The 26,716-nt window shown below is 44.8% G+C and overlaps 1 protein-coding gene across 3 annotated transcripts in view; it reads right to left on the reverse strand.

Annotated features, from left to right (window-relative positions):
• LOC106583141 (low-density lipoprotein receptor-related protein 1) overlaps positions 1–26,716 on the reverse strand; it is a 217,786-nt gene that overhangs the window by 53,058 nt on the left and 138,012 nt on the right. For all 3 annotated transcript variants that reach the window (XM_082967520.1, XM_082967521.1, XM_045705049.2), the window contains exons 14-30: positions 22,383–22,572; positions 21,839–21,964; positions 21,161–21,301; positions 20,775–20,900; positions 20,299–20,415; positions 19,994–20,074; positions 18,198–18,365; positions 13,217–13,399; positions 12,747–12,944; positions 12,244–12,489; positions 11,477–11,674; positions 10,448–10,652; positions 10,054–10,218; positions 9,726–9,970; positions 6,914–7,045; positions 695–922; positions 252–426 (exon numbers count right to left, since the gene is read on the reverse strand). In XM_082967520.1, the coding sequence (XP_082823646.1) occupies positions 252–426; positions 695–922; positions 6,914–7,045; positions 9,726–9,970; positions 10,054–10,218; positions 10,448–10,652; positions 11,477–11,674; positions 12,244–12,489; positions 12,747–12,944; positions 13,217–13,399; positions 18,198–18,365; positions 19,994–20,074; positions 20,299–20,415; positions 20,775–20,900; positions 21,161–21,301; positions 21,839–21,964; positions 22,383–22,572 (2,924 nt within the window). The remainder of the gene's footprint in view (positions 1–251; positions 427–694; positions 923–6,913; positions 7,046–9,725; positions 9,971–10,053; positions 10,219–10,447; positions 10,653–11,476; positions 11,675–12,243; positions 12,490–12,746; positions 12,945–13,216; positions 13,400–18,197; positions 18,366–19,993; positions 20,075–20,298; positions 20,416–20,774; positions 20,901–21,160; positions 21,302–21,838; positions 21,965–22,382; positions 22,573–26,716) is intronic.

Consider the following 26,716-nt stretch of genomic DNA (forward strand, 5'->3'; position numbering starts at 1 on the left):
ATCTGTTGAGAAAGAGAGAGAGAGCGAGGGAGAGATGAAAAGGGAAAGATGAGAGGAACTGAAGTCCCGTCTAGAGTGGGAGAGCTGGCTGATCTTTGTTAGAGGTCAGCCATCATCTAAACTACCCTTCGTATCAGTGGGGAGCCTGTCTGACAGCCAGATGGTCTCTGTGTGTGAGTGTGTTGGGGGTGTGTGTGTATGTTGAGGGGGGGTGTTGGGCGAGTGTGCATGTGCACGTGGGTTCTACCTACCCCAGTATAGGGTGCAGCACCAGACAGTGGGGTTTATCCAGACCCTGGATAACAGCGTTCTTAAAGGATCCATCCAGTCTGGCCACGTTGATCTGTTTCTTATTGGCATCGTAACTGGTCCAGAACAGGTTCCTAGACACCCAGTCTACTGCCAGGCCATGGGCGTTGGGCAGGTCTAGGGGAAGACAACGTTATTCATGAGACAACACAAAAAATATGCAATTTCATTAAAGGAATAGTTCATCCAAATGACACAATTACATAGGTGTTTCTTTGGACAAGGATACTCACCAATGTCCCTTTGTAATTTGGGTGAACTATCCCTTACTGATAGCCAATTAGAAAACCTACATGAACATTTTGACTGATTGACTCATTCATTCTATAGGTATTTCATTAGTTGACCCCAAGTAGGTTAGATATTTCCACAGTATATTCCCTACCAGCAGACACCACGGTCTCCACTCCGGTGCCGTTGATGAAGGCTCTCTTGATGGTCTGGGTTCGGACGTCTGACCAGTAGATCCGGTTCTCCAGAGCGTCATAGTCCACCACGGTCACGTTGTCTATCTCTGGCACGGTGAAGGAGATGATGTAGTTATAGTAGGGGTTGTCTATGTCCACTCCCCTGATCTCTGTCTGACGGGCATACAGCAGGAACTGACGGGACTCTGGACGGGGCGAGAGAGAGGGAGGAGAGGGGTGTTAGGGAGATGGTTGGGGTAGAGTGTGCGTGTTAAGATGGTCTGATTGCATGGGCATACAGTGGGAACTGACTGTAGGAGAGGGGAAAAGGGTAGAGGCTTAAATTGTGATGAGTGTGTGCGTGTAAGTGTGTGTGTGGTGTGTGAAATGTCTTTGCCACTTACGCATCTACTCAATACAATCCCCCACAATAACAAGCAGTTAGGACCAATGTTCCCTCTAATTCTTTTCAGCCCTGAGCAAATTTCACATCTGCTGAGCGCAAACTTGAACGTTGTGAAAATTCTGTGCAACTTCCAGCGCAAGTTGACTGTGAATACTAAGGCTGTACCCGCTTTAAGTTCCAGTTTTAACAGTGGCCAAGTAGGCTACTGTGGCTATTTGATCATAATGTAGGCCTACTAGAGTGGCCTACCATCAACACAGAAGAAAATGCATCCCATAACATTTTACCATGGAAATAGCTGTTCTATCATTCAGCCTACAGTATCAGCCAATGTGTGGTGTTCAATGTAGGTCTACAATCCATGAGACTGTTAAACAAAACATGCAGGGCTTGACATTAACCTGTTTATCCACTTGTCCTTCAGACAAAGAAGTGACTGAAAATATTGTTTGATGCAAGAAACCACTTTACAAAATAAAATGCATCATTATTCCCATAGCATTATTAAAGAAAATCAGATTAATTATGTTACCTTCTGCCTATTGGCTACTTGGCTTATTCAAGCCCGTCTCAAAAAACAACACTGCCCCTTTAAGACAAAAAAAGCTCTTTACTTTACTCACTTTTCAAAGATGGCTAGCAATGCACACGTTTTGTAGGAAACAGTCACTCCCCCATTTCTGACTACAAATGATCTATAACTGGGCTAATAACTCACTAACTAGCAAAGGATATGAACAAACGTTGGAGCTAGGAAGACAAGCATTTCGCTACACCCGCAATAACATCTGCTAAATATGTGTATGTGACCAAAAACATCAGTTAAATATGTGTATGTGACCAATAACATCAGTTAAATATGTGTATGTGACCAATAACATCAGTAAATATGTGTATGTGACCAATAACATCTGTAAATATGTGTATGTGACCAATAACATCTGTTAAATATGTGTATGTGACCAATAACATCTGTTAAATATGTGTATGTGACCAATAACATCAGTTAAATATGTGTATGTGACCAATAACATCAGTTAAATATGTGTATGTGACCAATAACATCAGTTAAATATGTGTATGTGACCAATAACATCAGTTAAATATGTGTATGTGACCAATAACATCAGTTAAATATGTGTATGTGACCAATAACATCAGTTAAATATGTGTATGTGACCAATAACATCAGTTAAATATGTGTATGTGACCAATAACATCAGTTAAATATGTGTATGTGACCAATAACATCAGTTAAATATGTGTATGTGACCAATAACATCAGTTAAATATGTGTATGTGACCAATAACATCAGTTAAATATGTGTATGTGACCAATAACATCAGTTAAATATGTGTATGTGACCAATAACATCAGTTAAATATGTGTATGTGACCAATAACATCAGTTAAATATGTGTATGTGACCAATAACATCTGTAAAATATGTGTATGTGACCAATAACATCTGTAAATATGTGTATGTGACCAATAACATCTGTAAAATATGTGTATGTGACCAATAACATCTGTAAAATATGTGTATGTGACCAATAACATCTGTAAAATATGTGTATGTGACCAATAACATCTGTAAAATATGTGTATGTGACCAATAACATCTGTAAAATATGTGTATGTGACCAATAACATCTGTAAAATATGTGTATGTGACCAATAACATCTGTAAAATACGTGTATGTGACCAATAACATCTGTAAAATATGTGTATGTGACCAATAACATCTGTAAAATATGTGTATGTGACCAATAACATCTGTAAAATATGTGTATGTGACCAATAACATCTGTAAAATATGTGTATGTGACCAATAACATCTGTAAAATATGTGTATGTGACCAATAACATCTGTAAAATACGTGTATGTGACCAATAACATCTGTAAAATACGTGTATGTGACCAATAACATCAGTAAAATACGTGTATGTGACCAATAACATCTGTAAAATATGTGTATGTGACCAATAACATCTGTTAAATATGTGTATGTGACCAATAACATCAGTTAAATACGTGTATGTGACCAATAACATCAGTTAAATATGTGTATGTGACCAATAACATCAGTTAAATATGTGTATGTGACCAATAACATCAGTTAAATATGTGTATGTGACCAATAACATCAGTTAAATACGTGTATGTGACCAATAACATCTGTTAAATACGTGTATGTGACCAATAACATCTGTAAAATATGTGTATGTGACCAATAACATCAGTTAAATATGTGTATGTGACCAATAACATCAGTTAAATATGTGTATGTGACCAATAACATCAGTTAAATATGTGTATGTGACCAATAACATCAGTTAAATATGTGTATGTGACCAATAACATCAGTTAAATATGTGTATGTGACCAATAACATCAGTTAAATATGTGTATGTGACCAATAACATCTGTAAATATGTGTATGTGACCAATAACATCAGTTAAATATGTGTATGTGACCAATAACATCAGTAAATATGTGTATGTGACCAATAACATCAGTTAAATATGTGTATGTGACCAATAACATCAGTTAAATATGTGTATGTGACCAATAACATCAGTTAAATATGTGTATGTGACCAATAACATCAGTTAAATATGTGTATGTGACCAATAACATCAGTTAAATATGTGTATGTGACCAATAACATCTGTAAATATGTGTATGTGACCAATAACATCAGTTAAATATGTGTATGTGACCAATAACATCTGTTAAATATGTGTATGTGACCAATAACATCAGTTAAATATGTGTATGTGACCAATAACATCTGTAAATATGTGTATGTGACCAATAACATCTGTAAATATGTGTATGTGACCAATAACATCTGTAAAATATGTGTATGTGACCAATAACATCTGTTAAATATGTGTATGTGACCAATAACATCGTAAATGTGTATGTGACCAATAACATCGTAAATGTGTATGTGACCAATAACATCAGTTAAATACTGTGTATGTGACCAATAACATCTGTAAAATACGTGTATGTGACCAATAACATCTGTAAAATACGTGTATGTGACCAATAACATCTGTAAATATGTGTATGTGACCAATAACATCTGTAAATTGTGTATGTGACCAATAACATCAGTTAAATATGTGTATGTGACCAATAACATCAGTTAAATATGTGTATGTGACCAATAACATCAGTTAAATATGTGTATGTGACCAATAACATCGAGTGGTGACCAATACTCGTAGTGATGTGACCAATAACATCAGTTAAATATGTGTATGTGACCAATAACATCAGTTAAATATGTGTATGTGACCAATAACATCAGTTAAATATGTGTATGTGACCAATAACATCAGTTAAATATGTGTATGTGACCAATAACATCAGTTAAATATGTGTATGTGACCAATAACATCAGTAAATATGTGTATGTGACCAATAACATCAGTTAAATATGTGTATGTGACCAATAACATCAGTTAAATATGTGTATGTGACCAATAACATCAGTTAAATATGTGTATGTGACCAATAACATCAGTTAAATATGTGTATGTGACCAATAACATCAGTTAAATATGTGTATGTGACCAATAACATCAGTTAAATATGTGTATGTGACCAATAACATCTGTAAATATGTGTATGTGACCAATAACATCAGTTAAATATGTGTATGTGACCAATAACATCAGTTAAATATGTGTATGTGACCAATAACATCAGTTAAATATGTGTATGTGACCAATAACATCAGTTAAATATGTGTATGTGACCAATAACATCAGTTAAATATGTGTATGTGACCAATAACATCAGTTAAATATGTGTATGTGACCAATAACATCAGTTAAATATGTGTATGTGACCAATAACATCAGTTAAATATGTGTATGTGACCAATAACATCTGTAAATATGTGTATGTGACCAATAACATCAGTTAAATATGTGTATGTGACCAATAACATCAGTTAAATATGTGTATGTGACCAATAACATCAGTTAAATATGTGTATGTGACCAATAACATCAGTTAAATATGTGTATGTGACCAATAACATCAGTTAAATATGTGTATGTGACCAATAACATCTGTAAATATGTGTATGTGACCAATAACATCTGTAAATATGTGTATGTGACCAATAACATCTGTAAAATATGTGTATGTGACCAATAACATCTGTAAAATATGTGTATGTGACCAATAACATCTGTAAAATATGTGTATGTGACCAATAACATCTGTAAAATATGTGTATGTGACCAATAACATCTGTAAAATATGTGTATGTGACCAATAACATCTGTAAAATACGTGTATGTGACCAATAACATCAGTTAAATATGTGTATGTGACCAATAACATCTGTAAATATGTGTATGTGACCAATAACATCTGTAAATATGTGTATGTGACCAATAACATTTGATTTGATTGTGCACACGTGGCTACATGTAGCTCTCGCTTTGATCTCAAAACAATCTACTGATGACCACGCATACTGTAAACACAGTGAATGGTACGGATCCATACATGGCTGTGGTCGATTTGCATATACTATAGGCCTACAGCAGCTCTGATTGGTTATGCCGTACCGGTCTGTGTTGAGTAGGGGCCTGAGTCAAGCCTGACAATATAATACAATCCTACTCCGATGTGTTCTGCCTACAACACAATCTAATAAGAATGGAACAATGAAATCATCTCTTGCATAAATGGTGTTGTTTCGGCATGTTGCACTGAAAGTGGCTAATATTGAATTGATTCGATCACAATTCCAACAGTAAAGGGAAACGTTGACAGTGTTAACTAACGGGGAAAACGCTAGAAAGATGTGTGGGCAGCTAAGCGGGAACATTGATCAGGAGTGAAGAGCGTGTTAATGGATTGTACTTGGCAGGCTGACTAAAAGGCAGAGCCATGACTGTGTTCTAAATGAGTTCAGTCAGCGTTGATGCTATAATGATATCTACATTAGTCTGCACTGTGGCATTCCCATGTGTGTGTACCGTGCACGCGTGTACCGTGCGCGTACCGTGTGCGTGTAGAGGTGCAGTATTGACTCTTCTCAGCCTTTCTAGATCAGATATCCCAGGCGTGTGTGTTGTGCTCTAGGTTGTGAATGACAGAGTTGTGGTGGATGCCGGCATTAAAAACAGTGTGGGCCTCCATTACACCACAGATAATAGAAACTGCTATCCTGAATACTAAACACAGTGTGACGCGTGCACACACACACCCTTCAGTTCAGAGACACGGCCTAAACTCCTCAAACTGTCTTAAGTGACATAATCCTGTGTGTGTGTGTGTGTGTGTGTGTGTGTGTGTGTGTGTGTGTGTGTGTGTGTGTGTGTGTGTGTGTGTGTGTGTGTGTGTGTGTGTGTGTGTGTGTGTGTGAAACAAAGCCATGGCTCAGGAGAGTGATCCCACTCATGAGGGATGTTTCTGGTGGATGTGTGTGTTCCCTATGGAGTGAGGGTAAACCTCTGCACGTGGGTAAACCTCTGCACGTGGGTAAACCTCTGCACGTGGGTAAACCTCTGCACGTGGGTAAACCTCTGCACGTGGGTAAACAGTTCCTGTTGTACAGTCTTGCGATCATACTAACAGTGAATCACACACCTTGAAGCACAGAGATGATATGAATCACTAGCAACAACTCCATCTCTCTGCCAAGCTAGAGGAGGAGACAATCTGACAACTCAGGGGAGGAGGAACAGCAGTTTAGTGTCTCCTTGCTGCTGTAGCAGGTGTGTGTGCATAATTCAAGTACTGGTGTGTTTACCGTAGCAGGTGTGTTTGTCTGCTCCCAGCTTCATGAGGTGAGGGCAGGCACAGGAGAAGGTCTGGTTGTAGTTGATGAGACACAGGTGAGAACAGGGACCCATCTCATCGTTAGCTGCACATGGGTTAGGAGCTGTGTGGAGAGAGAGACAGAGAGACCGAGAGAGGGCGAGCGACAGACCGAGAGAGGGCGAGCGACAGACCGAACGACAGACCGAGCGACAGACCGAGAGAGAGAGAGAGAGAGCGAGCGACAGACCGAGAGAGAGAGAGAGAGCGAGCGACAGACCGAGAGAGAGAGAGAGAGCGACAGACCGAGAGCGACAGACCGAGAGAGAGAGACAGACCGAGAGCGACAGACCGAGAGAGAGAGAGCGACAGACCGAGAGAGAGAGAGAGAGAGAGAGAGAGCGACCGAGAGAGAGAGAGACCGACCGGAGAGAGAGAGAGCGACAGACCGAGAGAGAGAGAGAGCGACAGACCGAGAGAGAGAGAGAGCGAGAGAGAGAGAGAGCGACCGAGAGAGAGAGAGACCGAGAGAGAGAGAGAGAGAGCGACAGACCGAGAGAGAGAGAGAGCGACAGACCGAGAGAGAGAGAGAGCGACAGACCGAGAGAGAGAGAGAGCGACAGACCGAGAGAGAGAGAGAGCGACAGACCGAGAGAGAGAGAGAGCGACAGACCGGAGAGAGAGAGAGACAGACCGAGAGAGAGAGAGAGAGAGACAGACCGAGAGAGAGAGAGAGAGAGAGAGACAGACCGAGAGAGAGAGAGAGAGAGAGACCGACCGAGAGAGAGCGAGAGAGAGCGACCGGAGAGAGAGAGAGAGCGACAGACCGAGAGAGAGAGAGAGAGAGACAGACCGACCGAGAGAGAGCGAGAGAGAGCGACCGACGAGAGAGCGAGAGAGAGCGACCGAGAGAGAGAGAGAGCGACAGACCGAGAGAGAGAGAGAGCGACAGACCGAGAGAGAGAGAGAGCGACAGACCGAGAGAGAGAGAGAGCGACAGACCGAGAGAGAGAGAGAGCGACAGACCGAGAGAGAGAGAGAGCGACAGACCGAGAGAGAGAGAGAGAGACAGACCGAGAGAGAGAGAGAGAGAGACAGACCGAGAGAGAGCGAGAGAGAGACAGACCGAGAGAGAGCGAGAGAGAGACAGACCGAGAGAGAGCGAGAGAGAGACAGACCGAGAGAGAGAGAGCGAGAGAGAGACAGACCGAGAGAGAGCGAGAGAGAGACAGACCAAGAGAGAGCGAGAGAGAGACAGACCGAGAGAGAGAGAGAGAGAGAGAGCGACAGACCGAGAGAGAGAGAGAGAGAGAGAGAGAGAGAGAGCGCGACAGACCGAGAGAGGGAGAGAGAGAGAGAGAGCGACAGACCGAGAGACCGACCGAGAGAGACCGAGACCGACCGAGAGAGAGACCGACCGAGAGAGAGAGAGAGAGAGAGAGAGAGAGAGAGAGACCGACCGACCGAGAGAGAGACCGACCGAGAGAGAGAGAGACCGACCGAGAGAGAGAGAGACCGACCGAGAGAGACCGACCGAGAGAGAGACCGAGAGAGAGACCGAGAGAGAGACCGAGAGAGAGAGAGAGAGAGAGAGAGAGAGAGAGAGAGAGAGAGAGAGGACCGAGAGAGAGACCGAGAGAGAGAGAGACCGACCGAGAGAGACCGAGAGAGAGAGAGACCGACCGAGAGAGAGAGAGACCGACCGAGAGAGAGAGAGACAGACCGACCGACCGACCGAGAGCGACCGAGAGAGAGAGAGACAGACCGACCGACCGAGAGACAGACCGACCGAGAGACAGACCGACCGACCGACCGACCGAGAGACAGACCGAGAGACAGACCGACCGACCGACCGACCGAGAGACAGACCGACCGACCGACCGACCGACCGAGAGACAGACCGAGAGACAGACCGAGAGACAGACCGAGAGACCGAGAGACAGACAGACCGACCGACCGAGAGAGAGACCGAGAGAGAGACCGACCGAGAGACAGACCGAGAGACAGACCGAGAGACAGACCGAGAGACAGACCGACAGACAGACCGACAGACAGACAGACAGACAGACAGACAGACCGACCGAGAGACAGAAAATGCAGGGTGGTAGAGAAATAAATGGAAGGAGAAGGGTGGGAGTGAATGAGATGGGGAAAGGAATAGGTTGTGAGGAAATATATATTCAATTCAATTCAAGGGGCTTTAATGGCATGGGAAACATATGTTAACATTGCCAAAGCAAGTGAGGTAGATAATATACAAAAGTAAAATAAACAATAAAAATGAACAGTAAACATATGGAAGTTTCAAAAGAATAAAGACATTATAAATGTCATATTATTTATATATACAGTGTTGTAACGATGTACAAATGGTTACTGTACAAAAGGGAAAATAAATAAGCATAAATATGGGTTGTATTTACAATGGTGTTTGTTCTTCACTGGTTGCCCTTGTCTTGTGGCATTCAGTATGTGCATATAAAACACCTCTTTCCACAGGCAGCAGGCCTATCTGTTTCATCCATTAATGGATGGTTTTCTGAGTGTGGCCATTTTGAGGGGAGAGGTTGTGACAGGGGAGGCCAGATGCTACCACTCTCCTGAATGACAGATGGACTTAGAGAAGCTGTCACTCTGACTCTGGTCTCTCTCCAGAGAGCAGTGGCAGCAGTATGGCCTTGTGGGCAACACTCATTTACATACAAGGTCATTCAAGGTAGGTAATACTGTGGTGACCCAAAGCAAAGTAGCTAACCTCTCTTAAACATCATTCATGTGTGTTACCAGGCGTGTGTGTGTCCTACCCTGAGGCTGTCTGGAGGGATGGTAGACTTGCAGGTCAAAAGGTTGTGTGTTGGTTCTCTGGATCACGGTTACATTGTTGCCGGTCCACTTATTGGCCTTGGCCAGTGTGTTGGTCCTCCAGTCCGTCCAGTAAACCTCTCCCCCGTACATAGTGACTGCGAATGGGTGCGACAGGTATTCGTGTCCCCTCAGAACCTCGATCAGGCCGGAACCATCGTATTTGGCTGAGTAAATAGCATCTGACCTGGAGGAAGAATGGAAGACAATACAGTGATTTATGACAGCTTGCATATGTATGGTGTGTGTGTACAGTGTGTGTTCTCTGACCTGGCATCGATCCACAAGATGCGTAGTTCTAGGTAGTCTACAGTGAGTCCGTTGGGCCAGCCCCCGTTGCCGGTCTCCTTATGGATGGTTCTCCTCCCCTCCCCACTCATAGAGGCTGCCTCGATCCTTGGCATACTGGCATCCCAGTCAGTCCAGAACAGGATCCTACAGAGATAAGGGAGGGGGGTGCTTCAACTTTAACTTCGTGCTCCAGTAAACACAAAACCAATGACCCTGTTTTAAGCCATGTTTTAGATCATTCCTAGCCTGGTTCCAGAAGGGTTTGTGCTGCCTTTCTAACTCCTATGGTCATTGTCAACATTGGAGTTAGCAACACAGCACCAACAGATCTGGGACCAGGCTAACCCATTCCCAGCAGCGTGCTGATTCTCACCCATAGCGGGGGTCCAGGGCGATGGCCCGGGGGTGCTCCACCTCCCCAGCCAGCAGAGTGGTCCTCATGGTTCCGTCCAGCTTGGCCACCTCTATCTGGTCCAGGTTACTCTCCACCCAGTAGATGTTCTCTGCTATCCAGTCCACCGCAAGACCCTCTGGAGTGGCCAGGCCATACTGGATCACCACGTCAAAACTGGTCAGAGCTGGGGGGGGGGGCAGTGTAGGTAAGTTGATTGTGAAGCCATGTTGTGTCATTCCCCCTTACTGTAGACCTATTCAACTCTAGTCATTCAAGTTGTCAGTGTGTCTGACCAGTCCCACGTCTGGCCAGTCCCATGAACATCAATCACACGCAGAGACTTTGTAATGCCAATGCAGCCCCGGCATATCTAATGATGACACCTACAAAGCCACAACTCTCCCTACTACTGACAGGATGTATCCTATTCCTGTTTGGGCCTGAGCAAACGTCACCACATCAGGCGCCAGAGCAAATAAAATAAGAGAAGTAACACTTATTTTCATCCTTCTCTCTCACCCATTCATTTTCCTTTCCAGCTCCCTAATCAAAGAGAATGGTCTAATCATCAGACTAGTCATCATTCTGATTGGAGCACGCACACACCACACACACACTCGTTATTCCTTCCTACTGTAATGAGAGGGCCTCATCTATAGAGCCAGAGCACAGAAGCTCTGGCTCTATAGATTGATTGATTGGCTTTGCCTTTTTTATGGTAGCGGTTTAGTTTTGATTGATTGGCTGTTTGGAAAGTGACAGTGTGGTTTTGATTGATTCGTTTTGCCTTCGGCGTGTAGCTGGACCATCTGCTTTGTTATTTACTAGCAACTTCCCCTCAGGAGTTGTAGGACTAAAGGCTGCACAACAGTACAACTACGATTCCCAGCATTCCCCGCTGTAAAGGCAATTGGGAAATGTGTCATGAAAGCTGGAGTACTACGCCAAAGAGATGTGAGAACACTGCTTATAAACAAACTAGTGCTAAAAAGTGGAGAAGAGACTCACCTCCGTTCTCTGACATTTTGCCGCGGTAGATCTTGTCCTCCACCACATCGGTCCAGTAGAGGGCATTCTCTGCCAGGTGGAAGTCCAGGGCAATAGTGTTCCTCAGGCCAGGCACCAGTACGCTGAACTCCCCCTTGTTCAGGTCGATCCGACGGATCTCATGGCGGTTGGAGAAGATGATGAAAGGCTTGAAGGGATCTGAGGAGAAGACAGGAGATCACATGATCATGGTGATATAGTGGTGCTTGTTGGTGGCAGCGTTGGGATCCCTGTATCTACTTTGCGCCCAGTGCACCCTCCCCCTCCCTCTCCTCTTGCACAGGTATGCTTAGTGGGACCACTGAAACCACACAGCTTCCTGCTAAAACACTCCATCATCTCTCTCCAACTCACTCTCCTCCTTCACTCACTCTCCTCCTTCACTCACTCTCCTCCTTCACTCACTCTCCTCCTTCACTCACTCTCCTCCTTCACTCACTCTATCCCCTGAACCAAAACAATTCCTGGAAATGTACTGTACGGCCTCCTCTTTCACCTGTCCTCCTTCTCCTGCCCTTGCAGGTCCCAAACCCCAATATCTTTCCCTCACCCACCATGTGTTGACACACCTCACCCTCTGTGTGTTTTATTCTCATGATCATTAGATTTCTCAGCTTCTCCCCCTTTCTCTCTTATTTCACTCCACACCACCATCTGACCAAATCCCCTCTCTACTTCTCCTTTCCTACCCTCTAACCTCCCCTTCCATTCCCTCCTTCCTTCCTCACCAGTGCTCTTGCAGTTCTCCTGGTCAGGCTCCAGTTCCCAGCCCTCGTAGCAGGAACACTTGACACTGAACTTGTCCTGCTCACAGCGCTGGCTGCACTTGAGGTGTTTGGCGCAGAAGCTCTGTATCTGACAGGTCTTGTTGTTGGAATCCAGCTCCATGCCCAGGGGGCAGGAACACACCACGCCCTCCCCGGGGGCTACCGTACAGTTATGGCTGCAGTCCCCGTTATCCAGTGAGCACAGGTCTGCAGGGAAAAGGGGAAAAAGAGAGATGGGTGTTAAGAAGAGAGGTGACACTGAACAAAACAAATGGGTAACACAGTTCTTGAGCTCTCTGTCATGATGGACACACAACACTGTCATAATAATGACATAACCGGTATCATAAACATTCATGACAGCTCAAGGTTTTTCTCTGGCCCGTTGGTGTCAGCAGTGGGGTCCTTGTTCCATCTTCCAGTGCACCATGAGTAATGCCATTTTTAATAGCAGCAGGTCTTACCACAGAGTTTCTCGTCAGAGCCGTCGGGACAGTCGTCAGTGCCGTCACACAGCTTCTCAGCGGGCAGACAGATGGTGGAGTCATTGGCACACACATGGTGAGAGAGCTTACACACCAACGCCTCACAGTTGTCTTCATCAGAGTGGTCCTCACAGTCACTGTCCCCGTCACACACCCAGGCCTTACTGATACAGCGGGCTGGGGACAGGTCAGAGGGGAAAGGTCAGAAGTCTGACCTTACAGGCAGACGCTGTCCACAACAACAAATATGCCCAACAGTTTTTCACAGCAGCTAAAACCAAATCCAGTTCTTCATCTCCACCAGATAATGCTAAGCTATCCATTTCAATATTGTTACAGTTATGTTTTACAACCAGCAAATAACCCAGTCATCCATTCTCTCCCCTCTCACTTAGAATCCCCTCATTTCCTCTTTATTGATGTGACACAACCATCCCCATTCTCCTCACCAGAGTCCCTGCAACCAAACTTGACGGCGGGGTCACACATGTGTGTGACGCCTTCGCAGTTCTTCTCGTCGCTCAGGTCCATGCAGTCTGTGTCCCCGTCGCAGCGCCAACGCATGGGGATGCACAGGCCGTCCATACGACACTGGAACTCATCCATGTGACAGCCACCAGGAGGACGCGTGGCTGGGGAGGGAGAGAGGGGGACGAGGAGTTTTAGATCACTACAATAACACTGAAACAACACATAAACAACATGAACAGAAAAGGAAATGTAACAAAACATCACAGGAACTCTGAGCCCTTGTTATAAGCTCTAACTTTTTCTTGGTTAGGTCACATCGTTAAGAAAAACTGAGGGCCCTGCTGTTTGTAGAATTCATATATTTTCAGCATTTTGTAAAAGTTTGCTGAGCTGGCTGAATTTGAGTAACGGTAATGAAAGATGCTGTACGATGTCATAGTGAGTGTGACATAATCACAGGCTTCATTAGGACAGAGCTCTCACAGCACACAGTCATTCACTACCTCTACTCTCTCCCACTGTGGTGCTCCAATGGCAAACAAGCACACCATCACAGGGAACACATTTTAACAGAACATCATGCTTCAATGATGGACACAATTAACGCACTATTCACTCAATGAAAAATCAAAGGGACTGGGAAAACCAATAAACAGCTGGCATAGTCAGACCCAGATGGTATACGAAGGCTATGGTTTTGGCATGTGTTGTGGACCTCAGAGGTTAGTAGAGGCTTGACAATTCCATGAGACAAAGATGGTGTGCTCCATTTATACACACACAATACATCAAATCACATCATTAACAAAATGCTGACATTCACTTACAACCTGGCACGGCTAAATGAATGGAAATCAATGACCCAGAGACGCCCACGAGTCAAGGGTTGGCAGTGTCCCAATGCCAGGCTGACGCAGAGCACTGAAGGGTACAGCTTTCACACAGAGACCATGCTCCAGTGCATTAGCAATAGAGCCATCAGTGACATTGGTGATTAAGGGAATCACCGAAAGACTCAGACATCAAAGGTCAAAGAGGTGTGAAGGTAGATGTGTGCGTGTGTATGCGATCATGCACGCATGTGTGTATTCACCATAGACCGTGTGTGTGTATGCCACACAGTTGGAAGCACAGAATCGTCTAGAATGTCATCGTATGCTGTAGTGTTAAGATTTCCCTTCACTGGAACTAAGGGACCTAGCCCGAACCATGAAAAACATCCCCAGAACATTATTCCTCCTCCACCAAACTTTAGTTGGCCCTATAGTATGCATTTGGGCAGGTAGCGTTCTCCTGGCATCCGCCAAACCCAGATTTGTTTGTCGGAAATGTTTAGAAATGTTTTATATATATATAAAATAAATATCACATTTACTTAAGTATTCAGACCCTTTACTCAATACATTGTTGAAGCACCTTCGGCAGAAATTACAGCCTCGAGTCTTCTTGGGTATGACGCTACAAGCTTGGCACACCTGTGCTTGTCCCGAAGCCACTCCTGCATTGTCTTGGCTGTGTGCTTAGGGTTGTTGTCCTGTTGGAAGGTGAACCTTCCCCCCCCAGTCAGGTCCTGAGCACTCTGGAGCAGGTTTTCATCAAGGATCTCTGTAATTTGCTCCATTCATCTTTCCCTCAATCCTGACTAGTCTCCCAGTCCCTGCTGCTGAAAAACATCCCCACAGCATGATGCTGCCACCACCATGCTTCAGAGTAGGGATGGTGCCAGGTTTCATCCAGACGTGACGCTTGGCATTCAGGCCAAAGAGTTCCATCTTGGTTTCATCAGACCAGAGAATCTTGTTTCTCATGGTCTGAGAGTCTTTAGGTGCCAGTTGGCCAACTCCAAGCGGACTATCATGTTCTTCCGTCTGGCCACTCTACCATAAAGGCCTGATTGGTGGAGTGCTGCAGAGATGGTTGTCTTTCTGGAAGGTTCTCCAATCTCCACAGAGGAACTCTGAAGCTCCATCAGTGTGACCATCAGGTTCTTGGTCACCTCCCTGAAAAAGGCCCTTCTACCCCGATTGCTTAGTTTGGCCAGATCTAGGAAGAGTCTTGGTGGTCCTAAACTTCTTCCATTTAAGAACGATTGAGGGCACTGTGTTCTTGGGAACCTTCAATACTGCAGACATTTTTAGTACCCTTTCCCCAGATCTGTGCCTCGACACAATCCTAACTCGGAGCTCTACAGACAATTCCTTTGACCTCATGGCTTGGTTTTTGCTGTGACATGCAAGGTCAACTGTGGGTCCTTATATAGACGGGTGTGTGACTTTCATGTCCAATCAATTGAATTTACCACAGGTGGACTCCAATCAAGTAGAAACATCTCAAGAATGAAAACAGGATGCACCTGATCTCAATTTTGAGTCTCATAGCAAAGGGTCTGAATAAGGTACAAGTATCAGTCAAACGTTTGGACACCTACTCATTCCAGGGTTTTTCTTTATTTGTACTATTTTCTGCATTGTAGATTTTATTTTATTTAAGCTTTATTTAACTAGGCAAGTCTGTTTAAGAACAAATTCTTATTAACAATGATGGCCTACCATGGCCAAATCCTAACCCAGACAACGTTGGGCCAATTGTGCGCCGCCCTATGGGACTCCCAATCCCGGTCGGTTGTGATAATGCCTGGAATTGAACCAGGGTCTGTAGTGACGCCTCTAGCACTGAGATGCAGTGCCTTAGACAGCTGCGCCACTTGGGAGCTAGAATAATAGTGAAGACATCAAAACTATGAAATAACCCAAAAAGTGTTAAACAAATCAAAATATATTTTAGATTTGAGACTCTTCAAAGTATTCACCCTTTATCTTGATGACAGCTTTGCACACTCTTGGCATTCTCTCAACCAGCTTCATGAGGTTGTCACCTGGAATGCATTTCAATTAACAGGTGTGCCTTGTGAAAAGTTAATTTAGGGAATTTCTTACCTTCTTAATGCGTTTGAGCCAATCAGTTGTGCTGTGACGAGGTGGTATACAGAAAATATCCCTATTTGGTAAAAGAGCAAGTCCATATTATGGCAAGAACAGCTCAAATGAGCAAAGAGAAATGACAGTCCATCATTACTTTAAGACACGAAGGTCAGTCAATCCTGAACATTTCAAGAACTTTGAACGTTTCTTCAAGTGCAGTCACAAAAACCAGCAAGCGCTAGGATGAAACTGGCTCTCATGAAGACCGCCACAGGATAAGCTCATTAAATTGCTGCAAAGAAACCACTACTAATGGACTGCAATAACAAGACGAGACTTGCTTTGGCCAAGAAACACGAGCAATGGACATTAGACAGGTGGAAATCTGTCCTTTGATCTGATGAGTCCAAATTTGAGATTTTTGGTCCCAACCGCCGTGTCTTTGTGAGATGCAGAGTAGGTGAACGGATGATCTCCACATGTGTGGTTCCCATCGTGAAGCATGGAGGAGGAGGTGTGATGGTGCTTTGCTGGTGACACTGTCAGTGATTCATTTAGAATTCAAGGCACACTTAACCAGCATGGCTACCACAGCATTCTGCAGCAATACGCCATCCCATCTGGTTTGCACACCTGTTATTTGAAATGCATTCCAAGTGATTACCTCATGAAGCTGGTTGAGAGAATGCCGAGAGTGTGCAAAGCTGTCATCAAGGCAAAGGGTGGCTACTTTGAAGAATCTCAAATATATTCTGATTTGTTTAACACTGTTTTAGTTACTACATGATTCCATATGTGTTATTTCATTGTTCTGATGTCTTCACTATTATTCCACAATGTAGAAAATAGTAAAAATAAAGAAAAACCCTAGAATGAGCAGGTGTTCTAAAACCTTGACCGGTAGTGTGTGTACACACACACACACACACACACACACACACACACACACATATATATATATATATAAATAAATAAAATAAAAAGGTATTCATGTGTCAAATCAGTGTTAAAGTGCTGTAGGTTTATTTTTGATAGATGGAGAAGATGGTGTGCTCCTTTTGAAAAATGTCAAAGGTAATCGAGGAGAGCTGGCGAGGAGAAGGAATGTGGACGGAAATGTGATTGTTTGAAATGAGACGGTCCTTTTCCACTGTGTGTCATCAGGAAAATGACGTTTACAGGGGTAGAATGGCAAAATAAATGTGTAAAGCCTCAATGAAAAGGTGGCTATCGAGGAGTGAAGAACACTTTTCGAATTGACACTCTCCTTGACCACTCAACCACTTATTTGGTTTCCGGGTCATGGAGAAGAGAGGACAGAGGCGAGAAGATGGAGGACAGACTTTTCCCAAATGAGAAAAGGCCCAAGTCTATTTCATTGTGAAGGTGTATATGTGTATGAGCATGAGTGTGTGTGCGTGTGAGTGTGTGTGCACGCACATGTGTGTAAAAGATCTGTGTGAAAGCTCTTCCTGAGACATTCTGCCTGCCTGCCCTCTGACCAGTAAAACCTCAGCATTCCCTGTGCACTGCGGGGGGAGCCAAACCTGGACAAGCCCATTAGCCAGCACCACATGGGAGGGAGAAGCGGGCTGGCTGGGATCCTAGTTCTCTGGTTGCAGGACACAGTGTAGGTGGCAGATAAAGATATGCTTACCCAAAACTACCCCGATAGTCTATCATATGAACTTTTCGGTTTCTCATCAAATACTTTGTTTCTTTTGGTTCAGATCCTACGTAACAAAAGTAATAAAGTGATTTGGAGTATAGATAGTGAGGCTGTTTCCCCAAGTCTTAATAATATGTTAGAAGGAGATACAGTACCAGCAAGTTTACAAGCTAGATGGAGAGATGGTGTAAAGTAGTGTTTATGACGCAATTACATGTCTGTTGTACTGCTTGGGACATGAAGTACTGAGGTTTCAAACAGTCAATGGCTATCTATAAGTCCACATCCTGTCATTTAAGTAGCCTGTAGCACATACATCAATACGGCATTAAGTTGTCCCGGTTGGTGGGTTACTGAGCTGACACTCACCTTGATTGGTGCAGTTGGCGTGGGTCTCGTCGCTGTAGTCTCCACAGTCATTGTCCCCGTCGCAGGTCCAGTAGTCGGGGATGCAGCGGCCGCTGTTACACTTGAACTGGGCGCTGGAGCAGGAATGGCTGCAGCCTGCCTCATCACTGTTGTCCCCACAGTCGTTGTCTGTAAGGCAAACACAGTCAAACCGCTACATCACACCAGTCATACACACAACATACACTGACTATAAGGAAAGGCTAAAACAAATCACCCAGGGTTATATGTACCTGGTCATTTATGTTAGTTACGAAGAACACTGTTAATGTCAGTGATCTCTACACTCAGACAACATTCAAGTCAAAGTAAATAGCTGTTAGAGAACTATTGTTCACAATGCAATTCCCATTACTCTCCACAACATCAAATACATACTCGCATACAAAACACTTACTACAATTCCCATTACTCTCCACAACATCAAATACATACTCACATACAAAACACTTACTACAATTCCCATTACTCTCCACAACATCAAATACATACTCGCATACAAAACACTTACTACAATTCCCATTACTCTCCACAACATCAAATACATACTCACATACAAAACACTTACTACAATTCCCATTACTCTCCACAACATCAAATACATACTCACATACAAAACACTTACTACAATTCCCATTACTCTCCACAACATCAAATACATACTCACATACAAAACACTTACTACAATTCCCATTACTCTCCACAACATCAAATACATACTCACATACAAAACACTTACTACAATTCCCATTACTCTCCACAACATCAAATACATACTCACATACAAAACACTTAAGTACGTTTACAAATGAATTTCAATGTGAGAAAAAGGAGAAGAGTAAAATAATCACAGAAACTGCATATGCACCATGAGTGAATGTACCCAGCACTGATACATTGAGCTTGGCAGCAGAGGAGATGCTTCCCCAAACCCTTCCTTGTCTAAGCACTTCTAACAGGGAGGTTCTTCTGGTAACTAAACCTTAATATTGTCCACTGTCAGATAAATAGACAGCAAGCACACTATTACAGATAATCTAATTGGTCGTTCCTCAATAATGACAATACCTCACCACCACAAACAACCTATGTTCTCTCGGTCTTTGATTCTTGTCCAATCCAACTACAATAGAACATGTATTTCTACTGCATAAGTAGAAGCAGTAAGAGCCTCTATTATCATTGAATTGAGATGAATAATGAACTTCTGTTAAAGGGTAAAGCTGTAAGGGAAGCAGCTCTGGTTCTCCCTATAGTAGCATGTCTCCCCCTCCATCCGGCCCCCCCAGCGAGCCTCCAGCGTTGGCTGTGGTGCATGTTGATCTATCTAACCAGTCGGGTTCGGACAATTCAACTCATCAGAGCCGTCCCCAAAATCACTTTCTGAAACAAAGAAACCAACGGAAAGACAGCGGAGTGGGCGCACGGCACGACAGCAACACACATGGAACAGCAACACACATGGAACAGCAACACACATGGAACAGCAACACACATGGAACAGCAACACACATGGAACAGCAACACACATGGAACAGCAACACACAAGGAACAGCAACACACATGGAACAATAACAGAAGACACAGTGAGCCAATTAGAGAAGAAACGCACAAACATCCTTGCCAAATAGAGAAAAGAAAGCTTGTAGCAATAAGGAGGTATGAGGACACCAAATGACGTGTGGCAACGAGCCAGTGATAAAAAACGACTGGGAGATACACACACAGTAGGTCGAAGATGAGGGAGAGACACTCACCATTGTCACAGCGCCAGTTGATGTTGATGCAACGTCCGTTATTGCAGGTGAACTGGGTGAGAGGGAAACAGGTGGGGTAGGCTGGATGGAGAGAGAGAAAGAGAGAATGGAAGAGAAAGAACCGAGCAGTAACTAACTACTTTACCTGCTATAACCATTACAGTTCCCGGCCGCCCTGTGGCCTGGGTTTCAGTGATACGGTATTGTGTTTAGTCTTTTAATGGAAGATAATGTTCTGTGTGTTGTAGCATAAGAGAAACATAAGGGTCAAGGGGTTAAAGGTGACAGTGAGGCAGGTGACCCACCACATGATGCAGGCTCGTCTGAGCGGTCCCCACAGTCATCGTCCAGGTCACATGTCCAGGAGATTGGGATACAGCGACCACTGGCACACGAGTACTGATTGGGGGGGCAGGTGCGAGCTGAAGGTAGGAGTTGGGGGGAAGGGGGGGGGGGGCACTGAGATTACTAAACAGTTCTCCTCAGGAGAATGACTTCAATAGGATGTTATTAGGTTGTCCTTGGAAATATTATAACAGTAGTTGGATTCATGGGAAATGTCAAGTGGCATTTTGAGCATTGAGACTACAGTCCATGTACACTGGGCGAGGCTGAGAGAAAGGTCAGCCCTCAACAACCATTGTCTGAATAGTGAGTGAGTGAGTGAGTGACAAATAAAGGAAATAAAGTGTGCGTCTGTACAGAATATGTGTATGAGTGTGTTACGTACTGTGTGTGCACCATATGCAACTGTGTGTGTGTACATCTGTGAACGTCCTACCAGAGCAGGTGGTGTTGGACTCATCCTCATCTTTGCCACAATCGTTGTCTCCATCACACAGCCAGCGCAGCGGGATACAGCGGTTGTTCTGACACTTAAACTTATCAGTGGGACAGGTGTGCTGGTCTAGAGGGAGGGACGGGGAGAGAAGAAAAAGGGAGTATGGAGGGATGGATTGATGGAGGAAGGATAAAGGGGGAGAGCAGGGGTACAGAGTGTAAGAGGGAGACAGACAGGCTGACTAGGCTTGTGTTTTGTCTGGAAATGGAACCTGTCTGCAATCTGACTACGAACAGGCCCCCCCCCCACACACACACACACACACACACACACACACACAGGAGAAAGGTAGCTAGCTGTTCTACAATCAGTGTGTGTAAACTCACGGCAGAGCTCAGGGGCCTCGTCACTGTTGTCCAGACAGTCGTTGTCACCGTCACACTTCCATCGCTCCTGGATACAGCGGTTGTTCTTACAGGCAAACTCCCCGGGCTGACACTGAGGAGGAGGGATGTAGGACGGGTTGACTGGGGGGGGGGGGAGAGCGAGAGAGAGAGAGAGCGTTAGAGCGAGAAGTTGAGCATTCAAATATCACATTTCCCCCAAAAAGGTAAATGAGTGGAGCGGGACAGCGAGATACTCGCTAATATTCTGTCACATCTCAGCAGTCTACAACAAACACAAACCCTGTCAAAGCCAACATGAGCACAGTATGTGTGTCAGGTCTACTGTCAGGTCTACTGTCAGTCCTTAATCCCGCCCCCCTCCACAACACAAACATCTGAGCTGACTGCTCCATGAGTAAGAGGGATTTCTATTTGCATACTATATACACACACACACACAATTGTTCTCTCACTCGCTCTCCCTCATACACACACTTTGACAGTTCAACTTTGAAATAGACAGTTTCATCCTAGGCTAATCTCTATAAACCCTGATGATGGTAGCATGTGACAAAATTCCCTTCAACATGATTTATCACACATACACATTGTGAGACTATAGTATTACATTTAAACTCCTGCTCTCCTGTAGCTGACCCCTGCTCCCTGACCTCTCACCTTTACAGCTGGTGTTGTCTCTGTCATCCAGTTGTTGGTCCTCTGCACAGGCACACTGTCTCCCATCAGGGATGGCCAGACACAGACTACTGCAGCCCCCGTTATTCACACGACACGCATTAGAACCTGTACACAGACAGAGCGACACAGCGAAACAGAGAGCGAGCGACACAGCGAAACAGAGAGCGAGCGACACAGCAAGACAGAGAGTGAGCGAGCGAGACAGAGGGCGAGACAGAGGGCGAGACAGAGAGCGAGACAGAGACAGAGGCGAGACAGAGGGGGTAGAGAGATATGTTCAGACATTAATGTGTATTATCGGGGGGGGGTGAAGGGGATAGATAGATAGATAGATAGATAGATAGATAGATAGATAGATAGATAGATAGATAGATAGATAGATAGATAGATAGATAGATAGATAGATAGATAGATAGATAGATAGATAGATAGATAGATAGATAGATAGATAGATAGATAGATAGATAGATAGATAGATAGAAGGGTAGGTGTATAGATGGATGAACAGACTAGTGTCCTGTACCTTGCTGCTGCTGGGCGTCATACATGCGGATCTCGAAGATGGGTGGTCGTTCGTTGCGGAGCAGGGAGACTGTCTTGGTGACCTGGTCCAATTTGTAGATGCTGCCACTGCGGTACTCGTTCCAGAACAGGAAGTGTTTGTAGTGACACAGGCCAAAGGCGTGGTTCAACTCCTGACCCTCATATATCGTCTGATAACAACACAATACAGGTGTTGATGTGTCCAGTACACTCAGACTGCATATCCAATAAACCCTCAGAAAATCCCTGACAACTACAGTATCATTATGTAGACTCACCACTGACCACACAGTATTATACTGTACTACAAATCTCACTTGATGTGTTATATCAACTTTATTACTTATTCTAGTAATACATTATCATGGTAACATTTGTCATGTGGTGACCTTGCGTTCTGAGTTGTTGAGGTACTGTAGACAACACAGATAAGGTCGTAGTAGGGTTAGGGTTAGTTTTAGGGCTAGTAACCAGTCTGACTGACCTTGTGGTCAGAGTTGTTAAGATAGACCATCTCGATGCTGTCGTAGTATGGTTAGGGTTTGTTTTAGGGCAAGTAACCAGTCTGACTGACTGGGCTAGTAACCAGTCTGACTGATCCAAATCCAAGATGGCGTAGCAGTAAGACGTTTTTGTTTTTGTCCCGTGTAAATATTCAGTTTTTTTTCCCGTTTTCTTTGTATAGATTTCAATATATTTCAATCTCTTTTTTCCATTTTCGAATTAAATATACCTTCATGCAACCCGCCTCACCCAATGTGGTACGGATCTGCTATTTTTTAGACCTTATAATTGGAACCTCCATCAGAAACTAGCCATCAGAGGCTTGCCAGCTAATTAGCTACTTAGACATTGTTAGCCACTGCCAGCGGTCTTTACCTTTAGCTCAGACACCAGCCGCTTTAGCCCAGATAATACCTGCCAGTCAGCACAGTGCGATACCAGCCCTGAGCATATCGGACTGCTTTTTTCCACTACATCACCGGATTCCTGCAGCAAGCTTTGGAACGTTACACCGGATCATCGCAGCTAGCTAGCTGCTACCGAGTGGCTATTGTGGCTAACGCCCTTGTCCAGAAGCAAGCACCAGTTAGCCAACAAGATAGTTCCCATGTCCCGGCTAGCAAACGAAGTACACAAACTACAATACCGCTCTTGCCATTTGGCCTGGACCCTTTGTCGACACGGAGCCCCGCCGATCCATCACGACTGATCTGCTGGTCTGCTGACATAATTCGGCCGATGTGCTCTCAACTGGCCTCTGCATCGTGGATGTCGGTGAAGACCCTTCTGCTAGCCCTGGCCCGCTAGCTTCCTGAACACCGCATCTCCCGCTCGCCTAGCGTAGTATCGACTACCGAACGGCTCCGTTTCACCTATTGCTGCTCATTGGACCCTATGATCACTTGGCCACACAGCTGATGCCTGCTGGACTGTTCATTAACAAGGTACTTCATTTTGTTTATCTGTCGGCCCCAGCCTCGAACTCAGGCCATGTGTGTAGCTAACTGACCCTCTCTGCCCATTCATCGCCATTTACCCGTTGTTGTTGTCTTAGCTGTCTACCCGTTGTTGTCTTACCTGTTGTTGTCTTAGCTTTCCCAATCAACACCTGTGAATGCTTTATGCCTCTCTCTAATGTCAATATGCCTTGTAAGCTGTTGTTTAGGGCAGCTCTCATTGTTTTATTTTACTGCGGAGCCCCTAGTCCCGCTCAACATGCCTCAGATGGCTTCTTTGCCCCACCCCCACACATGCGGAGACCGCACCTAGCTTAACTGGCGCATCCGGAGATGCAACCTCTCTCATCGTCACTCAATGCCTAGGTTTACCTCCACTGCACTCACACCCTAACAATACATTATGCCCTGAATCTATCCTACCATGCCCACAAATCTGCTCCTTTTATTCCATGTTCCCAACGCACAAGACGACCAATTCTTATAGCCTTTAGCCGTACCCTCATCCCAGGCCCTGTGTGTCCCCAGGCTCTCTCATTTGTTGACTTTTGTAACCGTAAAAGCCTTGGGTTCATGCATGTTAACATCAGAAGCCTCCAACCCTAAGTTTGCTTTATTCACTGTTACCACACTCCTCCAACCCTGATGTCCTAGCCGTGTCTGAATCCTGGCTTAGGAAGGCCACCAAAAATTCTGAAATTTCCATCCCCAATTACAACACTTTCTGTCAAGATAGAACTGCTAAAGGGGGCGGAGCCGCTATCAACTGTAGAGATAGCCTGCAGAGTTCTGTCATACTATCCAGTACTATGCCCAAACAGTTCGAGCTTCTACTTTTACAAATCCATCTCTCCAGAAATAAGTCCCTCACTGTTGCCGCTTGTTATAAACCCCTCCTTAGCTCCCAGCTGTGCCCTGGACACAATATGTGAATTGATTGTCCCCCATCTATCATCAGAGTTCGTACTGTTAGGTGACCTAAACTGGGATATGCGTAACACCCCGGCCGTCCTACAATCTAAACTAGATGCCCTCAATCTCACACAAATTATCAAGGAACCTACCAGGTACAACCCCAAATCCGTAAACATGGGCACCCTCAGATATCATCCTGACCAACTTGCCCTCTAAATACACCGCTGCTGTTTTCAACCAGGATCTCAGTGATCACTGCTTCATTGCCTGTGTCCGTTATGGGTCCGCGGTCAAACAACCACCCCTTGCCACTGTCAAACGCTCCCTAAAACACTTCTGGGAGCAGGCCTTTCTAGTCGACCTGGCCCGGGTATCCTGGAAGGATATTGACCTCATCCCGTCAGTAGAGGATGCCTGGTTGTTCTTTAAAAGTGCTTTCCACAACATTTTAAATAAGCATGCCCTTTTCAAAAAATATAGAACTAAGAACAGATATAGCCCTTGGTTCACTCCAGACTTAACTGCCCTTGACCAGCACAAAAACATCCTGTGGCGAACTGCACTAGCATCAAATAGTCCCCGCGATATGCAACTTTTCAGGGAAGTCAAGAACCAATATAGGATAGCTTTTTCAAACAGAAATTTGCATCCTGCAGCACTAATTCCAAAAAGTTTTGGGACACTGTAAAGTCCATGGAGAATAAGAGCACCTCCTCCCAGCTGCCCACTGCATTGAGGCTAGGAAACACTGTCACCACCCATACATCCACGATAATCAAGAATTTCAATAAGCATTTCTCTACAGCTGGCCATGCTTTCCACCTGGCTACCCCAACCCCAGCCAACAGCTCTGCACCTACCGCAGCAACTGGCCCAAGCCACCCCCCCCCGGCTTCTCCTTCACCCAAATCCAGACTGATGTTCTGATAGAGCTGCAAAATCTGGATCCCTACAAATCAGCTGGGCTAGACAATCTGGACCCTCTCTTCCTAAAATTATCCACCGCCATTGTTGCAACCCCATTACTAGTCTGTTCAACCTCTTTCGTATCATCTGAGATTCCTAAAGATCGGGTCTAGAGTGTCTCCCCCTTTGAAGAGGGGGATGACCGCGGCCGCTTTCCAAACTGTGACAGACCTATATCCATCCTGCCCTGCCTGTCTTCGAAAGCCACGTGAACAAACAGATCGCAGATCATTTCGATTCCCACCGTAACTTCTCCGCTATGCAATCCGGTTTCCGCGATGGTCACGGGTGCACCTCAGCCACGCTCAAGGTCCTAAACGATATAACAGCCATCAATAAGACAGTACTGTGCAGCCGTCTTCATCCACCTGGCCAAGGCTTTCGACTCTGTCAATCACCGTATTCTTATCGGCAGACTCAACAGCCTTGGTTTCTCTAATGACTGCCTCGCCTGGTTCACCAACTACTTCTCAGATAGAGTTCAGTGTGTCAAATCGGAGGGCATGTTGTCAGGACCTCTGGCAGTCTCTATGGGGGTGCCACAGGGTTCAATTCTCAGGCCGACTCTTTTCTCTGTATACATCAATGATGTCGCTCTTGCTGTGGGTGATTCTTTGATCCACCTCTACGCAGACGACACCATTCTGTATACACCTGGCCCTTCTTTGGACACTGTGTTAACAAACCTCCAAATGAGCTTCAATGCCATACAACACTCCTTCCGTGTCCTCGAACTGCTCTTAAATGCTAGTAAAACGAAATGCATGCTATTCAACCAATCGCTGCCTGCACTCGCCCGCCTGACTAGCATCACCACTCTGGACGGTTCTGACTAAGAATATGTGGACAACTATTAATACCTAGGTGTCTGGCTAGACTGTAAACTCTCCTTACAGACTCATATTAAGCATCTCCAATTCAAAATTAAATCTAGAATCGGCTTCCTATTTCGCAACAAAGCCATGCTGCCAAA

The sequence above is a fragment of the Salmo salar genome, chromosome 22 (assembly GCF_965601325.2).
Source record: "Salmo salar chromosome 22, fSalSal1, whole genome shotgun sequence".
Taxonomy (NCBI): Eukaryota; Metazoa; Chordata; class Actinopteri; order Salmoniformes; family Salmonidae; genus Salmo; species Salmo salar.